Raw genomic sequence first — 11,201 nt, 5'->3', positions numbered from 1 at the left:
TTCGTGCTAGCTAATGTTGTTAACTAATGTTAACTAATGCACTTTGTTGCAAAGGGTTACAATTATTCGTAACTGTGAGCAGCCTATCAGATCTCATGATTGCGCGTATAAAAAGTGCGCCAAATGAAAACGAAAAGTCCTGATATGGACACGCAAAAAAATAGCTTTGGGCGTGTTTATGTTATAGGCGATGGTTAAGATTAGGGTCGTGGGGTAGATACGTATCATATGCACGCGAAAACCCTATCATAAGACGTGCGTATCATACGCCAAACCCATTTTTGCGCATCCATACCAAGGGTTTGGACGCGTGCTATTTATACGCGTTCTCGTGAGACCAACAGCAATGATAAAGAATGCATTTACTTTTGACTCCTTTCAAATTAGAAAGAATGCCTCGCATGCGAGGAGCGCACATCGACACAAAGGCGCTAAATGACGAGGCTTGTCGCTTTTGTTTGTGGCGCATCACCTGTACGCTCTGCAGGTGCAGGTGGGCTTTCGGTGACAGGTGGCGTTTGGGAAAGGGAGGAGGGCTTACTGTGGGGCCTCCAGGGCTGATGGGGGAAATGCTTTGCCTCGGAAGTATTGTGCCTGACACATGCTCCGTCTGCTGCCTCCGCGCCGACCCCTGCCTCTTTTGTTATGCTGATTAAGGCAACAGGCACCGTCTTTTGTTCAAGTCAGAGGACGCGAGAGAGAGAGACAGAGAGCGAGCACGGAAGGATGGTCACGCTCTCCGTGACCTATAGTCTTCTCTTCTGTAACGTCACAAGGTGCGCGCAACAAAAGCGAGCCAGCATCGGCGGAGTCCTTCACATCGCGACGCGAGCTGAGCTTGACGCAACTCTTCCCTTCACACACGCCGGCACCGGACTTATGCACGCTCCTTTATGCCATTTTTTTTAGCCAGGAGTCGCGAAAAAAGCGATTTGACCGATGCGCGAAAGGGAACGCGGACCCGATAAATAGATGCTGGCCGCCGCCGTCGTGAAACTGATGGGGGGAACGTAAAATCGGACTCCGGGGAGAACTTAAAGCGGACTCTTCTCGTAAGAAAAGCGGAAACTGCGGGGAAGGGAGACAACGATCCCGCTGCTTTCAGAACTTGGACAGCTCCCTCGTTCATCCGCCTACACGCGTCCGCCGCGAGAGGATCCGTCCAAACTACGGCGCAAAACCCGATTCGGTTCTCCCAGAAGGCATGGCGGGCGTACTTCAGGGAGAGAAGCAGCTTTTCGAGAAGTTCTGGCAGGGCACGTTCAAAGCCGTGGCGATGCCGAGACCCGAGAGCATCATCGTCGCCAGCATCACCGCGCGGAGAGCCGTGACAAAGTGAGTTCTTCAGCCCGAGGCTTCTCATGCCCTTTCTCAGCGTATATGTTGAGGATCGCAGGAACGGTTTAGCAGTCGTTTTGTCTCAGAATGACATTTAAAGTGCTTCGCGTTTGAAGCATCAGACTTATTTAGAGTGCCACACATGGTGACACGTTATTTTAAGGTATGCTTGTTACGTGTGCTTGCTATTAGAATCACGCGCATCTAACCATAACCAAACAGTAAGCACATATCCTTAAAATTGGTGACCATTTGTATTCTTTTCTACCATGGCATCTCGAGAAGCCCTCTCAGTCGGTCGCCTTGCTGTCGGTTGCTCGTGCAACTTTTTGTCCCATTTTCATACCGCGCAAACAATTCTGCCCGCGCTCCACATTCATCATTGGCCGTCCTTCACTGGAGGCCAGTCAGTTTCACTCTTGCACACATAAGTGCACAGCAGAGCGAGAGGCTACACGGAGTCCTAATGAATCAAGTCAGAGTAGAGCCCTTCATCGTGCCCTTAGGTTAGGACATGAAGATGATCTCAGCGCCTTCTCCTTCACCCATGAATTAGGAGGCATGGCAGCGTGTCGAACAGAGAGAAAAGGCGAAATAGCGATGGAGAAACCAGGGCTTTGCTTCCCTTTCCTTCATTTCCTGTTAATCAGGATCAAGCCTTACTCCTCGCTCATTACGCCGGTAAGGAGTGCGTAACTGATTCGTGATTCACTCTATCTTTCCATGCACTGTATAAGTCATCTCTGGAGTTTTTAGGGGGCTTCGTCTACTCTGTTCCTCGCCGAGAGACGGCGGTTGAACATGCATTAAAAAGTGGCATGTTGTTAGTGGCTGCATGCATTTTACAAAGCTTCCGTGAATCAAAACGCACCGCAAACCTGCTACTTTCCGGTTCCTGTGAAATATAGTTTCGTAACTTTATGTAGAGAAATAGCCACTAGAAGCAACTTAAATGACGCGATCGGCCTTAAGAGTAAAACCAGCTGTTTGAAATGTAGGTTGCTTGACTCAAAAATGCACAAAAATCACAATTCTGCAATGGTTTACTCACCCTCGTGTTGCACCGTAAGTTTTCAGGAAACACTCTTGTCATAATAGTCTGCGTAAGACATGTCAAAACTCTCAAACGTTGTTTATTTTTTTTTATGTCGTTGCCATCACCGGAGAGAACGCTAAGATTGTTAATTTAGCTTTGAGTAGCCTCTCCTCGCTTGTTCTCGTCCTCTCTATCTGTTTATCTCACCGTGGATATTTACATATTCATAAGGCTGCTCGCCCTTCAGGGTGCACCTGACGTTGATGTTGATGTGCGCGAGGCTGGTAATGACAGTAACATCTATAACCAAACCAATTTAACCAGCGCCATCTGCAAATTCAGCATTCGGGTTTGTCTTGGTTGTTTTTCCTACAGGCACGGATCAGACATTTTAAGATGTTGAAACGGCTGAGGAATAAAAGGATTTATTTCAATTTGCAGTAATAAATCACGGGGCATAAGGCCCATTAGCTTGTCGCATCAGCTGCATGGCTGGAGAAACATCATTATTGGTTATTTCAGCAGAAAAATGCCGGTCACCTATGCGTACGCTTAGCCCACTTTCCCCCCGCTTCACACGGTTTTTTTTTTCCCCTCTACTTAATCGACCGTGTTTCATTTTCTTATTCCTCCTCCTCCTCGCTGGTGGTGTCACTGAGCTTTAAAGAGGCCCACAGCGCAGGGCAATTACAAAGAGTGTTGCTGATCCTCGTCTGTAGACCTAGTGTTTTCTGGCAGGACTGGAGAGATGAGTTGAGTCCCGTGCAGCCAGAGGGTCCTGCCCCCGGCCGCTGTAGCCCCACAAGCTGTTCTTCTCAGCGGCAGACCTCATTAAAAATGCATGGGGTTTTAGCTGGACCGAGTATAAGTGTGTTTGTGTGGGTTAGGAAGCAGATGGCCCGTGGGAGAAAGGGTAAGGGGGAGAACCCCGTCCCCTAGCAGCTGTTAGTTTAACAAGGAGAATAAAAAAGATTAGGGTAACCAATCCGGGAATGGGACTGCACCCAAATGCAAAAAGAAGAGAAATTGCTATACTGCAATAAAAATTCTCTCTCTCTCTCTCTCTCTCTCTCTCTCTCTCTCTCTCTCTCTATATATATATATATATATATATATATATATATATATATATGTATGCTGTAAACCTTAAGTCGCATGGGTATCTTTTAATATGTTCCATGAAGATATTTAGTGCATTTCCGTGAAAAACACCGAAACTGATTTCGGATCATTTTTTAGCATTCGGATTCAGAGCGTACCTCTTTTCAAATAGTTATATGTATATATTTATGCCATATTTAAAGGCCAGATTTATTCGTGCAGTGCATTCCCACACGCCGGACTGTTATTTCATACGAAATAAATTGGTTCAACTTCAGCGTTTATCGCAGATTTTTAAAATAAAAATTGCTGCTGTAAATAATAGACTTTTATTTTGCAATGCTGTTCTGAATACCATAATAATAACAGCAATAATGATTTAGTTTTGGAGTACGGGGGAACTAAAATACATATTTACGCAATTTAAATAAACGTTTCCATCAATTCATTGGCATTACTTCTAAATAGAGTAAAATGTGACTTGTACACTTTTTTGTTTTCTCTCAACAATGCAATTTTGACCCCGCGCAGATCGTTTTGGTGCTAAGTGGTAACAAGCACGTCATCTTTAAACCAGCTTTAAAATTGCTTTTCATTTTGCATCGTTCCAAGCTTATTTTCTTGGCCTTTTCGTGCAATATCCTCCCGGGAAGTTTTATTTTTCTTGAAGACAAAAGGTGTTTGCTTTGAGAAGGAATTGAGTTTACCGAGTCGCTTGTTTCACAGATTGATTGCTCCTCTGCTATTGATTCGACTGGGTGAAACCAAATGAAATGAAGACCGCGGTTACCCTTTCCTTCATTACGGTAACCCAATCAGCGTGCGTGAGATTTTCGACAGCCATTTCCCGACTTCTGATGGATTAGACCGCCACTGACCTGCAAATCGTTATAAAAATAATGCGTTTCATGTAACGCTTTCTTTGCCGCTCCGTACAAGCCATTATGTTTTGTTTTTAATTAAGTAGTCGCCACGCACCCGGGCTACCGCTGAAGTGATGACATGAATAGAAGGACAATGATTTCATTGCTCCTCATCGGCGAGGTCTTGTACGCTCAGCCTTTCTTTTGATTTTGCTCAGAAAGCAGAAGGAAGCGTCTTTGTCGAAAGGTTGCGCGTGTCAGGGCCTAACGCAGAAGCCAGTCAGAACTCTCAGTTCTGTTTAGTTCCAATTCACTTGATTTAAATCAGCTGAAGCGGCGGTCGCAAATAGACCTGTTACATTCCAGGCAATCTAATTTCGACGCTTATTTTGTTTTTTGCCAGGCTCTCTGTTTTGTTCTTCTGGGTGGGTGGGGTCTCTGAAGGGACTGTAACCCCTGGAGCTGAGCTCTGGCTCAGAGACAGCTGCAGCGCTGTAGAAATGCTGATATGGTTGCCAGGCCTGCGGGGTTCAGCTATAATTCCTTTTAAATGTAGTCACTGCTACATTCCAGCACATCCTCTAAGAGGTTGGAGAGACACGTTTTTATTTAGCCGGAAGTGAGTCCAACATTCAGTCGGCAGCGAGATGAAAGGCGCAGCTGTGGAAGACCAGGGAGATGCTGAAACGCGGTATGTGTCTTGATATGGAGGACTTATGTTGGCGATCTGCAAGAAAGTATTTCTCGTCTTCGACGGCTGTGCCGAGAAAGTCCAAATAAAGTCTTAATTGTCATTACATAATGCATTTAACGGCGTAAAAAAATATGAAGTGCAAGGGTGTGCTGCCATCCGCTTTAGAGATGTATTAAATCCGGGAAGGCTGGTTTTCACAATCTAGTTACTCTTGGTTTGATTATTACCTGCACATTAAATCGCATTTCTCATTTATGCTTCACCCCCCCTCTTACCTTTCTCTCGTGAAGCCCACAAACCTTAACTGTTTTCAGAGGCACTGTAGAACATCACTGAAAAGCTGGTGAGATTAAGGACAACGAGAACGAGGTGCAACCTGGGGTTATGCTGGAGTAATATTACCAGGATGAATAATCCATAAAGTGTTGGCACAGGACTGCATACATTTAGGGAAGTAATACTGATTCCATTAAATATTAACAGCCATATTTAATGAGCACAAATCCACTTGTGCACTTTTTCCCATGCCTTGATAATTTACGGACTAAAACCAATATACATTTCCGCTGAATAAAGTCCGAACAGTAGCTCTTTTTCAGCAAATTGTGACGTTCGGGAGAATTTCAGATGTAATGTATGCAAAACTGTCGGGACTCATAATGGACGACAAAAATTATAGATTAGAGCATGTGCAGAGTGGACATATTTCTATTTCACAGCGTTCTTCTTCTAGGAGAGGCCGCCGTCCTACATTTTAATGTTTTGTTAAGGATTGTGAAAATGTTGTGCAAAGATTGTCCCGGCCTGTTCACATTTTGCTGGATTGATCTTTTGAGAGGTGACGTCGGCTATTATTTTATTACTTTTCGTGCGATATTTTTTGTGCATAGCATTTGCAAATTCTATTGAACTTTTCCTATCGCGGTGTCTCTAAGCAAACAGAACCCAGAAAGGCTGTTGGGAAGAATCGCGGGGAAGATGGAGCAGGCAAACGAATGTTTTTGAGCATCTTGTCAGCGTTGAATGTTTACTCAAGGACACGACCGAACCAGTTTTTCCACTGGCTGCGTGTAGGCAGCAGCAAGCTGATTATTTGCTGATAATTTTTCCAGGCCTTTTGTCTTCTTTTAGCGGAAAGCCAAACCGACATTAATGTCAAGGTGTAACAAGGTGAAAAAAAAAATAGCAGACACGCAAAAGCATGTTTAACACGTATCAAACTATAACAAGCGACTGCACGGATGCTATAAATCCATACTGCTTTCATACGCAATTTCTGTATATTTTCAAGTAGATCGTATTAGTCATTCTAGACCTGAAATTAGTTATAGCTGTGCAGTATTTCCAAACTGGAACATTTCGCTGTTTGTATTACTCCGCGTGCGTCTCGTTTTGAAGCCTGCACCTTCCAGAGAAAGCATTTGGCGGCTACATAATGTCATCTAATTTCAGAAAGCGACCATTAGGATGCTGACTCTAATTCGCCGCGTTGCGTAAATTATCGTAATTTCTTTCTCTCTTGGGTATGCAGTGGTTACTTTTCTGAACTACGACAGACTGCAAGACGTATATATGGCTGACAAATGTAACCTTCAGAGGGCGCAGCCTTCAAAATGAGACACGGTCGCTGTCAGTCTGTGCAGGAGAATGCTACTCAAACAATTTCTATTATCTGTTCATCTCAGGAAAAATACGAAAAAATATCTAGGTGCTAAGGAAACATTTTCATTTTAATTCGAAGTAGTAAAACAACTTAAAAAATAAATGCCAAACACATAACAAAATAACTTAAAATAAAAATTTTCTTAATAAATTAAAAACTAAATTAAAATGAAAATAATTTTCGAAAATCAAATATTTGACACATTAGTATCTGGACAAGCCAAACTTACAGAATCAATACTGTGCTAATATTTAAGGGAAAAAGCAGCACTCGTGCTTGTGTTATATTGTTTACATGATTCTTAATTGAAAAAAGTATGTTTTAGTACTACACTGCATTGCCCCCAATATATTGAGCATCCTCAATCACAAGAATAAAAAAAAAGTTTGGCGCTGTCAGTGTCTGTTACGTTCAGAAAGTGTAATTAAAGTAGACGTATTATGTCTCTGGTGTCCCCAGAATGTGTCTGTGAAGTTTCAGCTCAAAATGCCGCACAGATCATTTTAAAAATGCCTATTTTGAGTGGAATTTGAGCAGATTTTCGTGCCTGTCTATTTAAATGCAAATGAGCCGCTAGTCCCCGCCCCCTTCTCCAGACTAGATCTGCGCCGTTACAGCTCTTACCTGCTAAAGACATCTGCTTTGATTCTGAACGCCATGTTTATCGCGTGGAAAATCACGCGTTTTAAAGCATATTAGTTTAATCTTCTGGTATGTTACGGTTTTCTGAAGCACACGGCTAAAAGGCATGTGAGGACTAAACTACGTTCTCAATCACACACAAGTTTACACTAAAAACACACAAGTTATAAAAGCAGTCGGTTAATTATGTCTAGGGAAAAGAAATCACGCTTGTATTAGATCTGTGTGGCAGCAGCGATATAAGTTACAGTAAATAAATCAATAAAAGCACTGCTCTCTTGTCTCCTCCGAGGCTCTGTTAGCGTGTTTTGCTCAAACTTCCTCCATAGCAAAGCTTACAGATTAAGGGGTGGTGATATTATAATGAGATCCCTTTGCAACGTCACAAGGAGAGCGAAATCAGACAGTCTTACTTAATATTTTCTGGGTTAATCTTTGGTAGACGGACGGTTATGTCAGCAGTAAATCTGATGATGTGGCCCAGCTAATTAATAGGTATGCCATATGTCCAACTAACATGCTTCCTGCGATTTGTTTGTTAATTACTCGTACTGCTGCGCCGGCGACGCTGAACATCTCCCGCTCAACACGCACGCAGTCTTCAGAGACTCGATCAAGCAGGTTACGTCAAACCGAACACGAGCCGAGGAGGCAGGCGCATCTTACTACAAGCTGCGACTCGCGTATCGCAGAGGTTACTGCCTATCAGCTCGCTTTAGCGCTATTTTCCCCACCGCCGGACTCCTGGAGCGATCAAAGGCCATTATTAAAATGCAAACTTATCAAAGTCAAACCTTCATCGCTTAAATTAAATCATTTCAAGCTCGGCTGGCTCTCGTCTTCTCTGCCTCCCCTTCATTTTTCATTTCCATCCCTTGCCCATCCTCATTTCGGGAAGACGATCTGCCACTCACGCAAAATTGCTTCCATTTGCATAACTGATGCTTCATTTGGGCCGGGACTGTTTCCGTGGCACAATAGCGAGGCAGCGACAGCAATAACGAGCGAATGGAACTCTCCCACCTCTCAATTTAGGGATCAATCTTGCAGTCAAGGACAAGCGTTCCTTAAGTTGACATTTCCTTTCCTTCACCCTCTGGCTGAGCAGATGTTCAGGCTTCAACTGTCTGCTGTGCTCCGATAGTAAGTCACCGAATGATTTATTCAGTCTCCAGGATGGGCTTTTTAAGATACCAGTCGAAATATTCTGTCGGCGTCCATATGTTGTCTTCATTGTTTTCGTCTCTTTCGCATGTTTTTACTGACACTTGACAATAAGGTCCATTTTATTTTACTTTTATTTACTCACCTCTTAAAATACTTAACAGTAATAATTTCAATAAATTCAAAACCTACAAATTTGTTCACTTTTGTGGCTCGTGGTGGCATAAAAATACAAAAACATCAATAGTTTTCAGTGGCTTTTTTTGTAGGTGTCTTTCTGATTGTTTCACACATAGAGAACCCCTTCATTTATGCGTGTTTGATTTGAATTTTGTTGGATTTCTTGGACAAAAAACCAAAAAAATGCTTTTTTTCCAACCACTTTGTTGAATCAAGTCCTCTATTATTCATTTATTTTATTGTGTTAAAAAAAGTAGCCTTCAACCGCTCAACTTAAGGAAGCTATTTTTAAAAAACAAAACTAAATGTCCCAGATGGCAATTGAGGGTTAATAAAGTATTATAATGATGCCTCTCTGTATTCTGGATTACTGAATACTGCATGGGAGGTTCGCAATAATTTACTCCAATCTTCCCTCTGATCATTACGTTTCCATCATATCTGCTCCTCAGTGAACGATATCAGCCACACATTTGGGAAAGAAGAAGTGACATGGACCGTCTGAGCCCAAAAGAGCGGTAGTGTTTGGGAGGTGCTTCATAAATTGCTACGGTCTCTTACGATGAGCAGTATCGCCGGTGACGTTTCAGCAGCCGACAGATTCAGCTGAGCAGTTGTTACCAAAAGCAAAGCTGACAGGTTTGCCGTTGTTCTCTAGATGCTGCGGCGCATCGTGAAGTGCATTAGAAAGATGTCCTCCTACAGCGATGATTTCTTTTTTTTTTTTAAAGTGTTCTCCGCTAACTCATTAAGCACTCCCGGGCTAACCTCGCGGTGCACTCCGCAAACACTGAAAAAGCGATGCGAGGGAAGTTCTTTTAATTTCCAACAAACAATTTAATTCTTCCCAAGCGAAGATTAAGCTATTAAAAGATTGCATCTCCACAGGCTTTGAAGAAAGTTTCTCATAGGCTGTTTTGTTTTTATTCGTGCGGAGAAAGGCATGTAGATAGGTGAGCGTTATTTCAAAACCCTCCCGTGTTTTAATTCTCCAGTAAAAGAAGTGCACTAGCGCGAATCAGGCCCTAAGTCTCTGATCAAGGTATATTGTGTTCGCGTTACAATGGGACTTTCCAATCAGATGCTATTTAGCTACTCGATACACAGCGGTTTTATTCAGCAGCGATGCTTTTTTTGATCGTAGTTTACAAAGAAATCTGGACGACGTGTCAGTGTCCTCTACGGTGGCTGTGAATTTATTCTTAAGAGGCCCGTTCTCTTCATCCGCGGTATGCTGAAAGTTCTTGTGCTTTGATATGAAATTTTCCCTTTGTGTCAAAATCTGTAGGGAAATTGTAAGACTAATCACGGTTATTATTCTTTCATCCTCTCTCCCTTTCTACTTTAAAGTATCGGGGTCATGAGGAAAAAGGTGCAAGAGCTGACAGGAGTGGAAGGAGGACGGCACAAATTTGACTGACACCGCCGAACGTATCGGTATAAAGAAGTTGTCAAGAAGAGGGCAAAGTAATGTCACAAGCTTGGAGTGGAGTGTAGTCTTTTAAGGCCTCTTTAAACTAGTGCTCCCTTCTATATCTCTTACGGTTTATTATGATTTTCTGGACAGGAAGTTAAACATGCAGAATGCTCTTCGTCGCGATAATGATGTTCTCTCCTCTTCGGCTTTGATTATCAAATAAATGTAGCCATAAAGATTTTAACACCTTTTTAAATCTGCCTACACTTGCGCAAAAAAACCAACAACATAAAATATGCTAATTTAGGCAATTACTCATTAGCTTCTTAGAATTTGCAATTAAATCCTAATATTAATGCCGTCATTTTTCTCATTAGCTTCCACTTAATGTAATTAAAGCATACAGAAGCATGTGTTGCAATATTTGGTCATTTCCTTGAGCTGCCTGCAAATTGAACGGACAGAGTTTAATTAAGCTCATGCAAGTTTACGATATTTACTTCATTCGATTACCTCACCGGGGGTTTAAGCTTACAGACCGGATCATAACGCCAACAAAATGAATCAATTAGACATTAGCAGATCAACAGTATTATTCCACGAATGAATTGAGGAGAAATTCGTTTTGGTGGCAATTGCTAGCAAGTCCCCGTTCGACTTGAAATATTCTGATTTCGACAGGCAGCGAATGTACTCCGTGAAGTGTTTCTTCGGTCTAGCGTATTATAAATAAGCTCTTTTTTTAGGATATGAGCCATCAAACGTACAGAATGTCACTGTGTTTTGTAAATTGTAGGTCCTTGAGGGCACTTCATGTGACACATTATGGATAACAGAACAATCCACTTGCCCTTGGAAGGGAGCATTCTTGAGGAGACTCAGCGAAGTGAACGAACCTCCCTCGCATTAAAATGGAAATAGCCTCTTTGTGATGGGGTACTAAATAATATAGAAGGTTAGTGGAAATGATGGCAGCGTTTTTATTGGGCATCCATATAATGGCTTTCCTACACCTACGTGTTAGAAAGGACTTCGCAGCCTCTTTAATGAGGACTCGCGGATTACGAACATTTACAGCGCTCAGTTTCCACCGAAGGATCTTC

At 42.7% G+C, this 11,201-nt stretch overlaps 1 protein-coding gene across 1 annotated transcript in view; it reads left to right on the top strand.

Annotated features, from left to right (window-relative positions):
- Nucleotides 1-558: 558 nt before the first annotated feature.
- LOC122346168 (serine/arginine repetitive matrix protein 4-like) overlaps nucleotides 559-11,201 on the top strand; it is a 47,968-nt gene continuing 37,325 nt past the window's right edge. Inside the window, 1 exon segment of the mRNA XM_043240860.1 lies at nucleotides 559-1,335. Coding sequence (XP_043096795.1) covers nucleotides 1,205-1,335 — 131 coding nt within the window. The 5' untranslated portion in view covers nucleotides 559-1,204.

This window comes from Puntigrus tetrazona, chromosome 5, assembly GCF_018831695.1.
Source record: "Puntigrus tetrazona isolate hp1 chromosome 5, ASM1883169v1, whole genome shotgun sequence".
Classification (NCBI taxonomy): Eukaryota; Metazoa; Chordata; class Actinopteri; order Cypriniformes; family Cyprinidae; genus Puntigrus; species Puntigrus tetrazona.
This window is presented reverse-complemented; position numbering and strand designations above follow the sequence as displayed.